The 20445-nt window shown below is 39.9% G+C and overlaps 2 protein-coding genes and 1 long non-coding RNA gene across 6 annotated transcripts; 2 read left to right on the forward strand and 1 right to left on the reverse strand.

Moving 5' to 3' along the window:
- On the forward strand, nt 1–13317 carry LOC131252914 (kinesin-like protein KIN-10C). Of its 4 annotated transcripts, none has more exons than XM_058253700.1 (17): nt 4–1169; nt 1576–1741; nt 2004–2204; nt 2307–2499; nt 3043–3248; nt 3368–3672; nt 3774–3816; nt 4385–4431; nt 4550–4634; nt 4724–4805; nt 5420–5557; nt 5636–5925; nt 6031–6077; nt 12227–12248; nt 12561–12629; nt 12723–12761; nt 13069–13317. In XM_058253700.1, the coding sequence occupies exons 1-17, from the start codon at nt 943–945 to the stop codon at nt 13111–13113; spliced, it is 2205 nt and encodes a 734-aa protein (XP_058109683.1). In that variant the 5' UTR covers nt 4–942; the 3' UTR covers nt 13114–13317. The 4 variants fall into 4 exon arrangements, with proteins under 4 accessions (XP_058109685.1, XP_058109683.1, XP_058109684.1 ...); XM_058253699.1 differs by having other exon boundaries at nt 5–1169; nt 4385–4432; nt 4518–4634; XM_058253702.1 differs by lacking the exon at nt 5420–5557 and having other exon boundaries at nt 1–1169; nt 4385–4432; nt 4518–4634.
- Nucleotides 13318–16490: 3173 nt separating this feature from the next.
- LOC131252915 (metallothionein-like protein type 2) lies at nt 16491–18528 on the reverse strand. The gene is made up of 3 exons (XM_058253703.1): nt 18375–18528; nt 16947–17030; nt 16491–16825 (listed from the first exon to the last, which is right to left on the reverse strand). Exons 1-3 carry the CDS (start codon nt 18437–18439, stop codon nt 16735–16737), a joined length of 240 nt encoding a protein of 79 aa, XP_058109686.1. The 5' UTR covers nt 18440–18528; the 3' UTR covers nt 16491–16734.
- LOC131252917 (uncharacterized) lies at nt 17446–18190 on the forward strand. Its single transcript, XR_009174743.1, has 2 exons — nt 17446–17504; nt 17943–18190. It is a non-coding gene; the product is annotated as an uncharacterized LOC131252917 (long non-coding RNA).
- Nucleotides 18529–20445: the final 1917 nt, after the last annotated feature.

Below are 20445 nucleotides of genomic sequence, written 5' to 3' on the forward strand. Positions count from 1 at the left end.
GGTCCAGTGTCTCTTAAAATGGAATCAGGTTGAACGGTCCAGAGTCCATTCATCCGTGGGCCACCACTATACAGAAGGAATGGGTGGTTTGAACACAATTCCCAATGGTCGATGATCAACATACATGTGTGGCCCACCTGACGAACAGAACGACCTGATTTTTTCATATCATCATATTGAAGGTGGGGCCCACCTTATGCCCCAATCGGATGTTTGGCATGCTTTCCAGGTTGACACGGGTGCAGCGTGTAAAAGCGCGTGCATAGCTAGGACTCGGGGTTCCAAACTTCGTGTTTCCAATAGCGGGTTTCAAATTTCAAACTGAGAAAAACTATGATACTCTGGTAGAGTGCGTGGATGATACGCTAGCACTTGCAAAAATTATTTATGTGGAATATAATTAATTTAAATTAAACTGTCGAAGTTGTGGGTCCCAGTTTATATGTATCATGAAACAAAATACAGGCCTATTTCATTAGTTGGATATCCGATTGATACGGTCAAAATCTGAAAACATCCAACGGTCCTATGTCAACAAACAAGTGTAAACGAATCAGAGGTTAGGATTGTTTAAGAAATCTCTAGTCTGAATTAGAAATAGTGACTCCCAGAATTTAGTTGGTTTAATTTGAATTAATACATCCCTCATGTGGAATTTCTAAGCGCCGGACTATCAAGCGTCATCGCCGCCGGAGTATCGAAACAACTCCCCATTCAAAATTAAAAGCTTATTAACTAACGGCTCTGCGCCTTTCCAACGGTCAAAACCTGCCATACCCTTCTCTCAGTTCCATTTCATCCTTTCAGTTCACCAACGAAACCCGTTTCTCTCCTCAACCGTCTGAAAAACACAAAAACCCATCTCTCTCTCTCTCTCTCTCTCTCTCTCTCTCTCTCTCTCTCTCTCTCTCGCTCTCCTTTTATGTGATTTCTGAAAATTCAATGGCAACTCCAACGGTACCAAAAACCCCCAAAACCGCCACATTCTCAAGTCCCTCTAATCTGTCAAATGCTGCGGCTAAAGTTCGTGTCGTTGTTCGAATCCGGCCCTTCCTTGCTTCGGAGATTGCAGCGATAGGAGGAAACCCAACCCCTTGCGTCTCCATTCTCAATCCAGAACGTGGGTCCCACGAGGAAGTTGCCGTTCATATCAAAGATCAAGAAACCAGGTAAGAATCTTTCGATTTCAAGAACCAATCTCAGAGAGACAATTTTCGGGTTTCGGATCAAAGAGCATTTCTAAGGAATTCTCATCGTTGCACGTGTGGGCATGATCTTGGCCGTTTATCAGGTGGACCCCACCTTGGAAATTCCCTGGTTAGAAAATCAGGTAGGTCTGTTAATTAGGTGGGCCATGCTCTTATATCAATGATTGGGTGGCAGAAGTAAACCGATCAGCGGTCCGTATTCGACACACACCAGATGCTTGATGACTGGACCGGTCTGATTTCTTTTCCGGGGCATGTTCATGGTGGAACCCCATTGATGAATGACCCAGATCTCTCACATGTAGACGAGAATTCTTCACATTTCCTCTTTGAATCAAGGACTACATACTGACAATATTGGTTGCAGCCGTAACGAGTGTTACAAGTTAGATTCTTTCTTCGGGCAAGATGACAATGTGGGTCAGATTTTCCAAAAAGAAGTCAGCCCTGTTATTCCAGGAATTTTCGATGGTTGTAATGCGACTGTCTTTGCATACGGAGCGACGGGCAGCGGAAAAACCTACACAATGCAGGTGTGATTTGAGGGCCCCATTTTGTTCTCTTTGCAACTTACCTGAATTTGTATGAGATCCAGGTCTTTCGACGGGTGGGTCCCGTCGTATCTATGCTGTGGCCTGAAGATCAGACCTGGTCTGGTCCTCAGGTGAGCAGAAACACGCATACATCGAATGTTGGCCCTCATGATGAATGGCCTGGATCTCTGGGAAATATATTCTTCAGATTTCTCTTTTGGAGTTTATGTAGTGGGGATTTAGACTTTAGTCGATGATGCAGGGTACTGATGAGCAGCCAGGCTTAATGCCGTTGGCCATGTCAACCATCTTATCAATGTGTGAAAACACAGGAAGCTCTGTTGGGATTTCATATTATGAAGTTTACATGGATCGGTGTTACGATCTCCTGGAGCCGAAAGTGAAGGAGATTTCAGTGTTGGAAGATAAGGACGGACGGGTTCAACTTAAGGGACTTTCTCAGGTAAGGAAGGATTTGTGGTGTTCTTGTATACGCATCTTCTGAAAGTAGCTGAACGGTGATTCTTTTTCCTTCTTTTGATCTATAAATGTCTGTGAATTTCAGGTTCCTGTGCAGTCGATGTCTGAGTTCCATGAGATTCTTTCTTCTGGGATCCAAAGGCGTAAAGTAGCACATACGGGTCTTAATGATGTCTCAAGTAGAAGCCATGGGATACTGATGATCGTTGTTTCTTCTCCCTGTGGTGATGGCTCCTGCAGTGCCATTACTGGGAAGCTGAATTTGATAGACTTGGCAGGTAATTGATCACATTTCAGAAATCTGGGCCTCTCTTTAATTATTCACAGATGTATTATCTGATGTTTGATAAAAAGAAATGGCATTGTTTTGTTCTACCTGATGATCAATTGCCTTGTATGAAATCTGGGCCTCTCTTTCACTCTTTACAGATGTATTATACAATGTTCGACCGAAACATCATTGTTTTGTTCTTGATCGCTATTTTAAAATCTGGGCTTTTCCTTCATTCTTTACAGATGTATTATATGATTTTCGATCGAAAGAAACAGCATTGTTTTGTTCCACTCGTCAACGGTACTGGTGGGGCTAACCATGGGTAGCCTAAGCTGTTCATCTGGTGGGCCCCATCATGGGATGTGGAATACTCCATATCTTCTCTATCTGATGATCCTAGCCATCCGATTGGCAGCTTGCAAAATTTCAATTATGTTTTAAATCACAAAAGTTGGCCCATGGATGTACAATTCATGTTCTTTGTATGGGTTTCTAGAAATGTTGAATTTTCATTTCCTTGTCACTTACTGTTTGTAATTCTAATCAGGTAATGAAGATAACAGGAGGACTGGTAACGAAGGCATCCGTTTACAAGAAAGTGCAAAGATCAACCAGTCCTTATTCGCCTTGTCGAATGTGATATATGCTCTTAATAACAACGAATACCGAGTGCCTTACCGAGAAAGCAAGTTGACAAGGATCCTTCAGGATTCTCTTGGTGGAACCAGCCGTGCGCTGATGATAGCTTGTTTGGTAAGAACTTGAGATGCTTTTCTCCATAAACAATGGGAAGGAGAATCCCAAGACGTTTATAATCACATTTACATGAAATTTATGAGAACTTCCTTTTTTCTTTTCCTTCATTTGGGTAGAATCCTGCGTCATATCAAGAAGCTGTTCATACCGTCAGCTTGGCTGCTCGGTCGCGCCAGATTGTAAATTACATTTCTTCTGCTAAGAAACAAGATACCCCAAAAGTGAAAGTCGACATGGAGGCCAAGCTACGTGCTTGGCTCGAATCTAAAGGCAAGACACAGAGTGCACAGAGAATTGGAGCAGCGAATTCTCCATTCATGGGCAAAACACCTGCTTCTGTGAGCTCCTCAAAGAAACCCAATTTGATTCGATCCTCTACAAAGGTGTCCACTAATCAAAGGGTATCGAATGTGAAAGGGAGGTGAGATTCCTTTGATGATTGCACGAACCAAATCACACACACGAAATTTAATTCTCACTTCCTATTTCTAATTTCTTGATTTATTCTCATTTTATTGACAGAAAACTATTCGATTTTGAAGCTCGAGCTACAGCCGCCACAGAGGTGACCACAAATTATTTTACGATTTTTATTATTTGAAGTTGAATCTCCGACTATAATTCAAGGAAATATATGATGCTTGGTCAAAAGAAACATTTTTGTTTTTGTTCAACCCAGAAATGCTATAGGTGGGGTCCAGTAGGGTGATTTGTTTCATTCATTGGAGATATTTTCCCAATGACCATGCGGCCTCATTGTATTGAATGACTAGGATCGTGGATGCGTGGCTCCTGCATGTGGGGTTATTATTATTAGGCTAGCAAATGCTGGACCGGACATATCATATCACCTCCAATAATACTTTACTGTGTAAAACTATTAAATAGCCTCGTTAGTTTGCAGAAACTACCTACATCTACTTTCAGTGTTAGAAACATAGAAACGACGAGGAGGTCCAATGGCTTATTTTTACACCATCTAAACCTCAATAACCTTTGTTCATATCAACATGTCTTACGACATTATATAAGATAATAGGATACAAGATTTCTGCTCATCACTTAGCCCATAGAAATTACAGACAATCACTCTCTTTTATCTAATGTATTATGTTTTTGTGTAATGTATACAGGAAAGTTATTTATCAAATGCTCCGATCAATGGAGACACTTCTATAAAAGTATGTTACACATAATCCTTGTATGTTTTCCAACACCTGGAATGAAGAATGGTCTTATTGAGTGACTCTTCAAATTTTCTGACAGGATGCATCCCTTCATGAAGTAGAGGATTCTAGAGATGGATTTAAAACTATGCAAGATGTTGATTCAAACCTTTCTAAAGGCAAAAGCTGTGATGAGCAGCTGAATACTCTATCTAATGTTAGTTCCTGTTGTTGTCTTCTCATCTTTTTATACAGTGAGACACATATATCAGCCTTTTAATCTAATTGGAAGTTCTCTTATTGTAGATCATGAAACATTGTGAATCTGCTGTTCATGAAGAAGAGAAGGATCATGGTGGCAATACTGACCAGTTAAAGCCATCAACATGTCAGCATCTCCTTTTTCTTTGTGGAATTTATCAAATTTCTCATTTGTTTGTTAATTGCTGCTTTAGGCTGCATTTGAATGCTCAATTGAAGTGAATTTCAATAAACTTCAATACAATGAAGTGGAAATGGCCAAAACGGAGCTAGCAATAGCAATTTCAATTGTCTCGAGTCCAACTTGAAAACACATCAAATTGCAATTAGGGGTTGGCTGTTACCATGAATGAAAATGGGCTCACCTCCAATTTTGGTCAAATCCTCTATAGTTGAAATCTAAAATGTGGTATTGCAACACAGTTTCATTAAGCATTCAAACACACCCTTAGGGCCCCTTGTTTGAGTACAACATATCCAATCCACTTTGAATCTCTTTTAATACGTAAGAACACTAGAGGCAAGGCTCTATGTCACCTATCCTTTGTTCTTTTGCGGCAAGACACCCATGCAAATGACATGTCTATCACTCCAGCCACCCAAAATACGTCTTGTTTATGCGGACAACAAAGGAAAAGGTGACATGGAGCCAGGTCCCACATTGCCTACAATACATTGTGTGCAAATAGGCCCTTTTTCTTGTATGAGCAGGCCCTTAAGTTGTGTTCTTTTCTTTTGCAGATGAGTCTTTGGGCAAGGAGAACGTGTCTACTGATTTTGTGGGATCATCGTCAATAAGTGAAAGAATAATAGCACTACAAAATTCTCTAAGAAAAGCTCTCTCCCCTAACTGCTCCAATATAAATGGTGCCCACAATGGTAATGATATGTTGTATGCAAACAGGCCCTTTTCATGCATGCAAACAGACCTTAAAATGACGTTCTCGATTTGTGCAGATGAGTCCTTGCGCAAGGAGTATATGTCTATGGATTTTGTGGAATCGCCACCCATAAGCGAAAGGGTTAGAGCACTACAACAATCTCTGAGAAAAGTTCTCTCCCCAATCCCTTCTTATTCAAATATGACAACACCACACAAGGACTTGTTATCAGATGACCGAGTTTGTTTGGTTCTCTTTGAGCCAAGAACTCCAAAAACACCCTATGTTTTTACTTGTGATAATGACGGTGTCCAAATGAATGGCACTCCACTTGAGAAATTCAACTCCCGCAGCTATAATTTGAAGGTTCGTTAGAAAAAAAAAAAAAAACGTTCTTATAGTTATGATGGTCTACGATATTCAAGTTAGGTGCTGATATGAATTTTCTTTGATGTGTGGATGGATGTACAGAGCTCTCTTGTTCAAGACTACCTTGCATTCTTGAATACCGCCAGCAAGTAAGTTGTGTTCTTCGATTCTCTTGTTTTATTTAAAGACTAGATCTGATTTTCTTTTTCCTGTTCAGAAAACTCGTACAAATAGTTCTCCACAGTAGATGATCCTGTTCTACTGTTTTATTTAAAGACTAGATCTGATTTTCTTTTTCCTGTTCAGAAAACTCGTACAAATAGTTCTCCACAGTAGATGATCCTGTTCTTTGATGTGTGGATGCAACTTGACAATAACATCCAATGGTCCACATCAACGAGCCAGCTCGAATGGGTTAGTGTCATCCAAACTGGGAGATATTTGGGGCATCTCAAATCCGTAAAAACCTTTTGGACCACCAAAAGGTGGGCCCCACGGCGAAGTTTTATTGGGCTGAGCAACATGATCAATCAAGCAATGTATACTTCCTAGTTCCTCCTTATCATAACCACCTCACATGGCTTCAGTTACTTTGGGGGGTATCTCCAATCCATATAGCTTTTGGACCACCAAAGGTTGGGCCCTACTTGTGAAGCTTTATTGAGCTGAGCAAGTGATCATTCCAGCAATGCGTATTTCCTCCATTTCACAACCACCTCACATGCATCAGTTACTTAAAGACTGTTATGCCTTGACCTTGAGCACCCACTATATAATTTTAGAAAGATGCATGGTGCACTGAAAAATCTACTGTAACAAAATATCCGATTCGAGATTCTATCCAGCTAGAAGGTATTCATTTGATCCTACATTCTTCTTCTCATGGCAGAGATCTTGCCATTATTTGGGCATTCGATTTTTACATTTTTCCAAAACAGACCTGTACTAATAATAAAACCCACCCGCCAGTAACACAGCTGTGAAACCAGTTTCACTCATGAATGCTTCTTCTTCAATTGAAGTCTCCTTCTTTCCGGTTAAAAGATTGTAGGTATGAGTCTTCAAGAGAGGTTGTTCATTAGTCAGTTTTCGAAAGGATGTTCTACCTTGTTTTTAGTTTTGAGTCCTGCAAAAGCGGACTTGGCTCATCGACATTTTCTCCAACATTAGGTGGGCCACACTTCCAAGCTTTAGAGTTCTTACCACATGAAATAAATCATGGTGTCCCACCATGAAGGTTTTATTCAAGCAGTCAGCTCTTCAAGTGAAGTCTCCTCCTTTACAGTTAAAGACTACATAGGAATCTGTTGGAAAATATGTTGGAAATACCGAAAAATAAAAATAAAATAAAATAAATTATTTTTCTTTCACCAGGATGAATCACATAAAAATTATGCTGTCCTTAAAGCGTGATTCTCCCCCTTATCAATTGCTGATGGGTTACAGGCGAATTGCTTCCAGGATAAGACAAGCCTATCTGGATCCTGTGTGCAGCAATCACAAAGGGCAATCTTAAACAGTAGACGTATTTGCAGTATTCTTTGATGGAAATGTTTTCTGGAGGATCTGATGGATGAGGTGAGATCTGTCGGAGTTGATTCGTTTTTGGATCGGAGTGGTCCGGTTTATATAGGCACCAGGGAGTGGACCGTTGCTAGGTGGCCATCAATGGTTCGGAACGTTTGAAAAATGTTTCTGACCGTTGATCATTAATTTAAGCGGTTTCTGGTCGTCGGATCGAAAGATCTAACTGTTAGATCATCATAGCTTGTCTGTTTTCGAACCGTTGTGGCTTTTAAGGCTGATAAGATGACCATTTCGGATTAATAATCCGATCGTTCTCTGTAGCTTATAAAACCCAGGCTCATTTTAGACCTCCTCGCCCTCACCCATGCAAAGTGCGCCAACTAGCGCCACTACAACCACACTGCCCACGCCCTCGCCGATGCTTGTGCGCGAGCATGCACGCACGTGGATGTGTTTCAGTACTATGCACTGGAATACACAACCCGAGCGTTTTAATTTTCAAAACTCCATGTAAGAATACTACACACACCTCCACATATAAACCATGATTTTTCTTTTCTCATTTTCGATGTAGGACAAAAGCACAAACTGCACTTTTTCATTTGAAAATTTTCAAAATCGTATTGGCAGCAAAACGAAAATTCTGAAAATTTTCAAAGACTAAATTTCAATAATATGAAATATGGAAAGGAAGGAAACCTAACATAGGGTATCTTATAGTGTGGGGGTGTCTTGCGTATTACAAACTCTTGAACCCAAAAGAACTAAGTTAGGACCAAGAGCTATCATGAGATATGCACAAAGTAGTAAGGCCTATAGACTTTTAGACTTAGACTCCAATGTAATCATAGAGTCTAAAGATGTAAAGTTCTTTGAGAACTCTTTATTCATGGGGAAAAAGAATACTGAGATTCAATCTCATAATGAAACTATAAAAGAAATACAATAAGAAGTTGAAACACAAAGTGAACCTTATAGGAGTCAAAGAGCAAAAGTAGAGAAGAGTCTTGATCTTGATCAAATAGACTCTTAGTGTCTTTTTTTTTCATCTTGTAGAGGGTAGCAGAGAGAAGGCCATTAGGAAAATGCATGTGAATTTAACTATAGAAGATGAACCTAAAACTTTTAGTGAAGCTATGACATCAAGAGACGTCGTTTTTTTGGAAAGAGGCCATTAATGATGAAATGGATTCGATTATATTAAACCAAACATGGGAACTGGTGGATCTACCTCCAAGTTCTAAATCAATAGGGTAAGTGGATATTTAAGAAGAAATATCACACTGATGGTACAATTCAAACCTTTAAGGCAAGATTAGTTGCTTGAGTTTCTGACAGAAATAATGAATCGATTATTTTAACACATATTCACCAGTGGCTAGAATAACATCGATTAAGATTTTATTCGCCCTAACATTTATACATCATCTTCATATCCATCAAATGGATGTGAAGACAATGGAAGAGCAGTTGCATAACTAGAGTATGCTAGTGCTATAGGCAGTCTTATGCATGTTATGCAATGCACAAGATCGGATATAGCATACGCTGTGAGTAAACTAAGTAGGTTTACTAGTAATATAAGTGTTGAACACTGGAAAGCTGTAAGTAGAGTTCTAGGTTATCTAAAAGAAACCAAAGAACTAGGACTATTTTACCTAAAATTTCCGGCAGTGTTGGAAGGATATACCAATGCAAGTTGGATATTGAGTGTAGGGGACAACAAGTCCACTACAGGGTGGATATTTACCTTAGGAGGTGCAACTGTATCTCGGGGATCTAAGAAACAAACTTGCATAATGCATTTAACAATGAAATCTGAGTTCATAACGTTGGCTACAACAGGCAAAGAGGCTGAGTGGTTGAGGGATCTTTTATTAGAAATCTCATTCTATGCGAAGCATATACTGGTTGTTTCACTTCATTGTGACAGTAAAGCCACTCTAGTGAGAGCCAACATCGGTACCCATAATGGGAAGTCCAGACACATAAGTTTAAGACTTGATTATATAAGGCAATTGATTCAGGATAGAATCATTGCGATCTCATTTGTAAAGTCAAGTAATAACTTGACTGATCCCTCTACTAAACCTCTGACGAGAGAGGTAGTAAGGACAATATCTAGAATGATGAGGAAACTCTTTAATCAAAGTTCCATTAGTGATAGAAACCCAACCCAAAGTTAGAAAATCTCTAAAGATTGGGTTCAATGGGTAACAACAAGTCACTGATATGTGGAAAGCTTCAAGAGTAAATCTAAAAATAACTTTATCCAAGATTGAAAGTGTCGGCCGTTATAACAAGAGGGCTGAGTCTTGGAACTCTTAATGAAATCTAGTTAAATATGACAAGTGTTTTAAATAACGAAAACACTGGAAGGATTTCACCTATGTGAACATAGAAATGGTGTTGCTTCTCATGAGAGTTAGAGTTGTCTCCAGATCGTTCATGAAACAGGATAAGCATTGCAGGATATAGTTCTTTATTTCTGGCAGAATTTTACTATTGTTTTAAAAAAAAAACCAGTGTGGGATTGTTGAAATTTGGTTTTTGAAAATAAAAAATATTTGAAAATTTTCAGAATCTTCATTTTACCGCCAAAACGATTTTGAAAATTTTCAAATGAAAAAGTGCAGTTTGTACTTTTGTCCTACATCGGAAATGAGAAAGAAAATTTGTAATTTGTATGTGGAAGTGTGTGTAGTATTCTTACTTGGAGTTTTGGAGATTGAGACACTTGGGTTGTGTGTTCCAGTGCATAGCATTGGAACGCACGCGTGCACCTAGGCTCGGGCACGAGCACGGGCGAGGGTGTGAGCGTGGGCAGTGGGGCTGTAGTGGCGCTAGTTGGTGCACTTTGCATTCACAAAAATAATTTATTTTATTTTATTTTTATTTTTCAATATTTTCAACATATTTTCCAATAGAATCATCAAGCAAGGATGTTCATCAGTAGTAGCCTTGGCTCATCAACATGTTCTTCTTCTTCATTTGGTGGGCCACACTTCCTAAGCTCTGAAGTTCTTATCACATGAAGTAGAATCATGTTGTCCTGCTGTGATTGGATCACCACCACCAAATTCTCACCAAAGCTATATTAACTCAATAACATTAACCCTTTTTAGTGGGCCACACTCTCCGCCTTTGGACCACAATAAAATCATGTTGTCCAAATGTAATTGGATTGGTAGTCACCCAATTCCTACAAAAGCTGCTTTTGCAAGTCAAGCTTCCAAACATTGTAGTCATCACCACATAAAATAAAATTAGTGTCGTGCTGCAATTGGATTATGCTATCTTAAATTCAACTGAAACCTTCATAAACTACAATTGTATCACAATCAAGCCCAACCCATTGTATGTACCTGTCTTCCCATATGGCCCAAAACTCTGTTTTCTTCCGTCTCTTGGCCTTCTTCCAAACAAAAATCACTGAGTTTTGTTCTATCTGTTAGCCTCCTTCCAAGAAAACACCGAAAACGTGACTAGTCACTGCCCCCAAAAGGCAGGCCACATCGCCCCACCTGAGCTGGATTGTCCATTTATGACGCAACTCTTCTTCATTTCATCTGATTGGCCTTGCATATGAACACCGGTTCGAACTAGCAACGGAAAGTCGGACACCTTTGTGTTTGTGACCATTTCTAGTCCCTAAAGCCGACCAAAGTGCTACATGTCTCGAAGGTGGTGACTCTGTTCTTTTATCCAGCACGTCCGCTGTGGCCGTATACATGTGTACTTGTATACATACGTATTTGTACATAACGATGTATTTGTACATGCCATCAATATATTTTCTAATTAATATTCAGCTGTAATCACAACATGGGAATGATCAGGTTGACTCTGTTCCTTTATCCAGCAAGACTGAGTCGACTCAGTCTAAGGTTGACTCTGTTCTTTTATCCAGCACATCCACTGTGGCTGTATACCGATGTGTACTTGTATACATACACATATTTATACATGCCATCAATGTATTTTCAAATTAATATTCAGCTGTAATCACAACATGGGAGTGATCAGGTTCTGAAAAACCAGCCTTAGACTGAGTTGACTCAGTCTTGCTGGATTAAACGACAGTCAACCTGATCACTCCCATGTTGTGATTACAGCTGAATATTAATTTGAAAATACATTGATGGCATGTACAAATACATCATTATGTACAAATATATGTACGTATACAAGTACATGTATGTATACGGCCGCAGCGGATGTGTCGTAGCACTCAATTATTACTAGAAGACAAGCTGCATTTGGGACTCTGGGGACCATCCACATGCATGCCACTGTCACTCACAGGGCATGAACTTTCTGCTCAACCATCTGAAGTTCAGGAATCCTTGCATGTGGGCCATTGATCTTATGGATCACACCTAGGAATACAGATGTGCAGGAAATCTCCCATATTCAAAGATCCTGACCCTTTGCTCTATCTAGACATTATCGATTAAACATGAGGTTTCTTGATCATTTCTCATCCAATGAAGGTCCCATCAAATCATTGGTTTGGATCACCCAACATGGGCTCTACATGAAAGAAAATGTGTGGGCTGCACTCACCCAAAGAGGAAAAAGAAAAAAGGGCATGGAATCACACTCATTTCCCATCAAATCAACGGTTTAGATCACCTAAGCATGGGTGCTGCCACCCTAGAAAAAGGAATGGAATCACATCATTTCCTGAAATAAAATGCACCTTTATCTTTACACATCTTGAATTTTCTTTACTTTGGCACTGACTGATTTTCCCTCCTTTCCAATGCAGGGAGGAATTGCTAGGACTAAAGGTGATTCCCACTAACTAACATGAGAGGACTTTTATAACGCTAATGCACCCAGTAAGCTACTGGTGGGGCCCATCAATAGTTGATGACTACTGATCTGATGGGCCACCCCAAAAAGGGGGATGCTCCAAAAACTCTTCCATATTGGAAAATCCTAGTGGAGAGTTGGGATATTTCAATCTGGGGCATTGTTGGGGCATCCCCCCAAATCAACTGCCCAGATTGCTCCATATTGGGTAATACATCAAGGGAACCAATTTCTTCATTTTGTATGCGATGGAACTTATCTAATCTTTTTTGTTTTATAATAACCAGGGTATTGGACAGAAGAGAGCTGATCACATTCTCCAACTCAGGGAGACAACACCCCAGGCATTTACATCAGTAAGAAGATCACAACCGTTAAAATGTAAAATAAATATCATTTTCTATTAATTTGGTAGTTAAAAGAACTTGGGTTTTTGTTGCAATTTGCAGTTGTCTGATTTGGAGAAGATTGGCCTTTCATCAAAACAGGTAATTCCAACATTTCCAAGTCATCTTTTCATCATGCTAAGCTTTCCAGTCCCCACAAAACACTTGTGAGAGATCCAAGCCGTTCATTAGGTTGGTCGATCGTTTATGAAACAAATGGATGGCTAGAAAAAACTGCCCATGTTTTTTCTAATCCGTCCATTCGTTTCTAAACAGCATGGCCCACATTACAAGGACCATGATTGTTGGGCCAGGATCTCTAAACATGGTGGGACCGACGAATGGATGGCTCTGATTTGGCACACATGAGGAATCAATGACTAATTGAGTCCTTTGGATATTGAAACAGGTCAATGATATGTTTAGAATGATGGCAAGAGGAATCTTCAGCTGAGAAAGATGGGCCATTTGTCTTCTTTATGTGGTCCCAAAACATGGACCGTTGTCTATCATATCATCCAATATCTGTATTTATAATTCACGTTTTCTGATCTTTGGTTGAGAAGATCAATATCCTACAATATCAGTTGTAGGTAGTGTGACTTCGTTGAGTGTGTAGACGAATGAGATTGTCAGAAAATCAAATTCAGTTTCCACCCTCTTTAGCTAATGCATCATGACATGAATTGTGGGCCCACCGCGATGACTGTGTGACATCCAATCCGTCCATTAGTTTTGCTAGTTCATTTTAAGGTAGGAACCCAAAAATAAGGCAGACCCAGAATCAAAGTGGGCCACACCATAAGAACAGTGGGGATGCCAGCTCATTTTAGGGTATATGAGCCCAAGAGACAGATCCAAAACTCAAAGTGGGCCCCACCCACACGAAACAGTGGGGTTGAAAACACAGCCACTGTTCCAACCTTTCCACACGTGACAGCCAAAATGTAGTGATCTCACTTTCATGGTGGGCCGATGGACGGATTCGGTGCCATATACACACGTGGGTGGGCCCCACAGGCAGATATGACGGTTTGACAACGTAAAAGATCATGGTGGGCCCCACAGCCAGTGGCACGAAATTAAATTATCGTTGCAGAGAAACTGGCATCTAAGCAGAAATAAATATTGGAAGGTAACAAATCCTCACCCCCTCAAGCAAATTAACAATGAAAGAAAATCAAAATGACTCAAAAGAGTTGTTTGATGCTCTGGCAGTCTGACGGTTGAGACGCGTGTATTTCTAGTTGTGACACGGATTGGGTACACTACTCGATGGCACAAATTTAAATTATCGTTGCAGAGAAACCGGCATCTAAATAGAAATAAATTGAAAGGTAACAAATCCTCACCATCAAGCAAATTAAAAGAAAATCAAAATGACTCAAGAGAGTTGTTTGATGCTCTGGCAGTCTGATGGTTGATACGTGTGTATTTCTATAATAGGTGTAACGGGGATTGGGTACACTACCCGATGGCACGAAATTAAATTATCATTGCAGAGAAACCGGTATCTAAATGGAAATAAATTGGAAGGTAACAAGTCCTCACCATCGAGGAAATTATCAATGAAAGAAAATCAAAATGGCTCAAGAGAGTTGTTTAATGATCTGGCAGTCTGATGGTTGACACGCATGTATTTCTTTTTATTAGGTGTGACGCGGATTGGGTACACTACCCGATGGCACGAAATTAAATTATCCTCGCAGAGAGACCGGCATCTAAATAGAAATAAATTGGAAGGTAACAAATCCTCACCATCAAGCAAACTAACAATGAAAGAAAATCAAAATGACTCGAGTTGTTTGATGCTCTGGCAGTCTGATGGTTGATACGCATGTCTTTCTATATTAGGTGTGACGCGGATTCAGTACACTACCCGATGGGGGCTCTTGAGGGGCCACCCTGATGGGTGGCTTTTATCCACACTGTCCATCCATTTTGCCATATCATTTTAGATTATGAGCACAAAAATGAGGGGCACCATGATGGATGTCTTTTATCCACACACCGTCCATCCATTTTTCCATATCATCCTAGGTTATGAGCCCAAAATAATAAGGAAGATCCAAGTAGTCCACATCAAAGTAAGCAGCGGTTCTAATGACACTGTGATGTTTATTTTCCATCCAACGTGTTCATAAGGCACTGGATGAAGGGAAAACATAAATATCAAAACTTCCGTGGCCCCCAAGAAATTTTCAACGGTTTAATCCCCATTGTGTGGTCCACCTATGCGTTGGATCTGTTTCATTTTTGAGCTTCTAACCAAAATTGTACGGAAAATGGATGGACGGTGTGGATAAAGATTCATTCATCACGCCAGTACCCAAACCGCATCCACACGACCCAAATAGTGGGACCCACCGATCCCCTGGATGAACATTTGTTTCGTGAGATTTGATACCGTCCATTAGATGTGCACCAACATCTAGTAGTTTTTGGAGGGTCCCACCATTTAGGGAAGCGGATTGCATACTGAGTAAACTCTGTGTGGTCCACCATGATTTATGTATTTTATCCTTTCCATTCATCCATTTTATCAGATAATTTTAGGGCTTCAACCCAAAAATGAAACATATAAAATGTTCAAATGGACCACACCACAGGAAACAGTTGAATTGAACTTCTACGGTTAAAAATTTCTCAGGGGCCACAGAAATTTCCACAGAAACATTGGATCAAGTTTATATTTATTTTTTCCCTTCATCCATGTCTGTATGATCTCACGAGCAGGCTGGATGACAAATAAACATCATTGTTGGGCCGAGCAAGGTTTCACCGGTGGATATTATCCCCTCTGATTCCTATGGAATGGCACATTTGATCTTTGGATATGATTCGATTTTTAGCTCAACCCCTTATATTAGATGAAATAGTAAATGAACGGTTTGGATAGATCACATACATTCAAGGTGTGCCTAACTGAGTTTACTCGGTATGATGATGTTTATTTGTCATCCAACCTGCTCATAAGATTATACAGGCATGGATGAAGAGAAAAAATATATATAAACTTGATACAAAATTTCTGTGGCCCTCAGGAAATTTACAGACATGGATGAAGAGAAAAAATATATATAAACTTGATACAAAATTCTGTGGCCCTCAGGAAATTTTCAACAGTAGATGTTCAATTCAACTATTTCCTGTAGTGTGGTCCAGTTGAACATTTTATATGTTTCATTATTGGGTTGAAGCCCTAAAATTATCTTGTAGAATGGATGAATGGAACGGATACAATACACAAATCATGGCAGACCACACAGTTTACTCAGTACGCACACAGTTTACTCAGTACGCAATCCAATTTCATCTAAATGGTTCATTGTACACGCATGCATCGTCTGGTGTTAATTTTTTAGAACGCCGCTTCGGTGGATCCCCGACCGTGGGGCCCACTGTGATGTCTTCTCCTCACATCCAAGCCATCCATCCGTTTCGATGGCTCATTTTAGGCCATAATCCCAAAAATGAAACAGTTCTAAATCTCAAGTCGACCACACCATAGGAAGCAGTGGTGATATTGAATACCCAACACCAAAACTCATAAAATGTGTCCCCAAAGAAGTCTCAAATGGTTAATCACCACCGATTCCTGTGGTATGGTCCACCTGAGATCCGTATCTGCCTCATTTTTCGGATTAGTAAAATCAGCCGTCAAACTGGATGGACGGCGTGGATGTATGTCACAAACATCACGGTGGGCCCCACAATCACTGATTAACCTACCTAAAATATGCGTCTGTAACACCCATTAAAATGGATGCACGCACCCAAAAAAAACGAAAAAAAAGAGAAGAAAATGTGAAATCTGGACAGATAATATACTTAAATTTCCTATCTCTTTTAATTCATTAAAAGTCATTCAAACATACATTAACCCCAATACATCATATCCACTGGCAGAATTTGTACACTAGAAAGACACCCAAACTAACATTAAAGGCTGCTCAAGAGATTCAAGACCATGATCACATCATAGAAACACATGGCCCACTTATTCTACGATCCAGATTCAAGCCTACAAACACTCCCACAAACATACGATTATTTATAGGAATTTCGGTCCATCTCATTTGCAGTTGCATGGATCGCAGGTGCAGTTTGATCCACACTTGCAGCCGTTCTCAGATCCGGCGTTCATCTCACCACCTTCGAACTGTCTGCATCCAAATCAACATAAATAAATAAATCTTTTATTAAAAAATAAAATAAAAGTCAGATATTTATTTAATTGGGTAGTTTTGTATTTTTTAAAAATAAAGTAAAGAAAGAGATATATACCCCTTCTGAGGAGCAACCCCGATCACCAGTGTTTCAGTGGTAGTGGTCTCTCCGGAGAAAGAGAAATCAGGATACATCTTGCATCTGCAATCATAAAAGGGCAAGAAGGTCATTAAAAATTTACAAAGATTGCAATAAGGATGAGGAAAGAAAAAGATGTAGTGAGAAGGAAATTATCTAATTTTTTTTTCTTAAAAATATGAAAAGAGAAGAGATTATTGAAACTGTATGGCAGATAAAAAAGAAATCAAAAGTCAACAAAACCCACGAAGGATTTGTCAGAATCTATTAAAAATAAAATTAAAAAGGAATTATATTCAAGTAAAAGAGAGCCTGGTGCCATACAGGATCTATCAGAAACTACAAGCCCCACAAAATATTTTCAGAACATCGCAAGAAAAGGCTAGTAGTGTGAATATTCCAGGTCTAATTTTATTTTATTTTTTTATAAAAAAGGTAAGAAAACGAGAGAGAGAGAGAGAGAGAGAGAGAGAGAGAGAGAGAGAGAGAGAGCAATTTGTTAAAAGTTCATGAAGATCGAGAGAGAGAGAGACCCAGGTGTTAAAATCTCATGAAGAGAGAGAGAGAGAGAGAGAGAGAGAGAGAGAGAGAGAGAGAGAGAGAGAGAGAGAGAGCAATTTGTTAAAAGTTCATGAAGATCGAGAGAGAAAGAGAGACCCAGTTGTTAAAATCTCATGAAGATCGAGGGAGAGAGAGAGAGAGAGAGAGAGAGAGAGAGAGAGAGAGAGAGAGCAATTTGTTAAAATCTCATGAAGATCGAGAGAGAGATCCAGTTGTTAAAATCTCATGAAGATCGAGAGAGAGAGAAACCCAGTTGTTAAAATCTCAAGAAGATCCAGAGAGAGAAACCCAGTTGTTAAAATCTCATGAAGAGAGAGAGAGAGAGAGAGAGAGAGAGAGAGAGACCCAGTTGTTAAAATCTCATGAAGAGAGAGAGAGAGAGAGAGAGAGAGAGAGAGAGAGAGAGAGACCCAGTTGTTAAAATCTCATGAAGATCTAATCAAACCAGGATATCATATGAAATCTAACAAAAGAAGAACAAAAACCCATGTCACAACACACATACATGAAAAATCAATAATTCCTCTGTCAAAAATCATGCAAGGTAAAAAAAAAAAAAAGACCCATCTGCCAAAATATCATCAAAAGCAAACAAACACCAGATACCAAAATCATAAAAAAATCACTTTCAAACCCTTTTTCCTCAATCACTTTCTTTAAAATTAAAAAAAATAAAATCAAATAATAATCAAAACCCACAAATATTCTCTCAATACCATCCAAGATACAACAAAACCAAAAAATAAATAAAAACAAAAAATACCCATTTCTTAAAATAGAAAAACTAGAAAAAAAAAACAGAAAATCCAAGAAAAATGTATTGAAAGATTAGTCCAGTTTTTGTACCCTCCACATCCACTGCCACACTTGCAAGCGGTCCCGCACCCACAGTTTCCACCACAGCAAGACATCTTCTCACAAAAACAAAAATTCAAAGAAATAGAAATCTCTCACAAATACAAACAAACAAACAAACTCTCTTGAACGATTTTCTAGACATCCTCCCTATCTCTCATTTATAAGCGCATGGTGGGGAGAGACTGGTGTCCATCCACCGAACACGTGTCACCATCTAGACCTTTCAATGCCACACATGTCGGTTCATTCAAACAGCTCGCACACGTACCTTTCGCTCTCTGCCTACTCTCTTTAACTTTTGTGCACGTCACGTCCACGAAAAATCACCGAAAACGCAAGGAGAGTGCGCGGCTCGCGTCGCTCGTGTTCACGTGAGCCAGCGACTTTACGTGGCTGGGATTCCCACCGTTCATCAAGGGGCCCACCTCGTGTTTTGCTGGTTCTATGGAAGAGTTCAATAGAAAATCTAAATATTGTAAATAAAAAATTAAAAATAAATTTATTTAAAAAATTAAGATAAATTACAATCGCTATCTTAAAGATAAGAATTTTATTTTATTTTATTTTATTTTTTTATAGCGTGTTTAGCCCTTGGGACCATGATGGGGCATATCTAGAGTGACACGGATTAGGTGTGATCCTGATCCGGTTGGGAGTGTGCGGCTCTGGGGAGTGGATTTGGTGAGACCCTGGATCCATGGAGGTGGGTGGGACCCTGACTGTGGGGCCCACTGTGATGTATGTGACTACAGCCACGTCGTCCATCTGTATTCAAAGTTCATTCTAGGGCATGATAAAAAAAAATAATAAAATGAAGCATATTCAAATCTCAGTTGGACCAATCAAACGTTAAAAACTTTGGATCAAGCTGATTTGTGTAGTCACTTCATGCAGATCTTTGTGACCTTACCAATAGGTTGGATGGCAAACAAACATTCCAGTGGTGGTCATGAAGTTTTTAATGGTGAGGATTCAATCATGACTGCTTATTGTAATATTTCGATCTGCTTCATTTTTTGTATCGTGCTTTAAAATGAGCTTTCAAAACGGTTAGACGGTGTGGATTTAAGTGGCATACGTCAGTGTGAGCCCAACGGTCAGGGACCCACCCATCTTGGTGGATCCGGGCTCTCACCTAATCTATTCCCGTGGCCCTTGCCCTAGCCCCACCTAGTTGAATGTGTTGTATAGAGGTGGGCATCGGACCGAGTTGGATTGGATTGGGCCCAACCCGATTCGGTCCGAAATCTAGCTGGGCTGGCCCCAACCCAATCCGATCCGGGACCGAGTCCGGGACATACGACTCGATCCGATCTGACACACGGTTGGCCCGACCCGAACTGAGTCTGACTCGGTTAGGGAAACTGAGTCGAATCGGGTTGGGTACGATTCGGATCAACTTTTTTAACGGTGAAAATCATTACCCTCGTTGCTATTTTCAGTGTGGTCCATTTGAGCTTTAGATATGATTCGTTTTTTTTCCAAATGATCTTAAATGATCACGAAAAATGGATAAACAGTATGGATATAATAAATACATCATTGTGGGGCCCACGTAACGTTGATATCATTTGAGCCGTTCGTACAACTCGGAGCTCGAGGCGTTACGGCTATGAACGTGCTGTGCACGGTGGCTGTAACGTGTTGTGCACGAAAGCATTGACGTTAGCAAGTTATGTAGGTCTGATCATGGGATATGTGTTATATCCAAACCATCCATCCATTTGGCGAGCTCATTTTAAGGCTTGAGACGAAAAATAAGATAGATCTGACTATCAAGTGGATCACACTGGAAAAATCATTCTCAACTACTATATGTGGTGTGGTCCAGATGATCTTTGGATATGATTTATTTTTTGGATAATACTCTATAATGATCTTTAAAACTATATGAACAGTGTAGATATAATAAATACATCACTGTGGGGCCCATATAACTTTGATCTCCTTTGAACCGTTCGTATAACTCGGAGCTCGAGGAGCGTCAGTCCTCATCTTCGCACGACATGTGCCTACAGCTATAGGCCTATAGCCTACGGCAGCAGGCCGCAGATTGCGT

Source organism: Magnolia sinica, chromosome 8 (assembly GCF_029962835.1).
Source record: "Magnolia sinica isolate HGM2019 chromosome 8, MsV1, whole genome shotgun sequence".
Taxonomy (NCBI): Eukaryota; Viridiplantae; Streptophyta; class Magnoliopsida; order Magnoliales; family Magnoliaceae; genus Magnolia; species Magnolia sinica.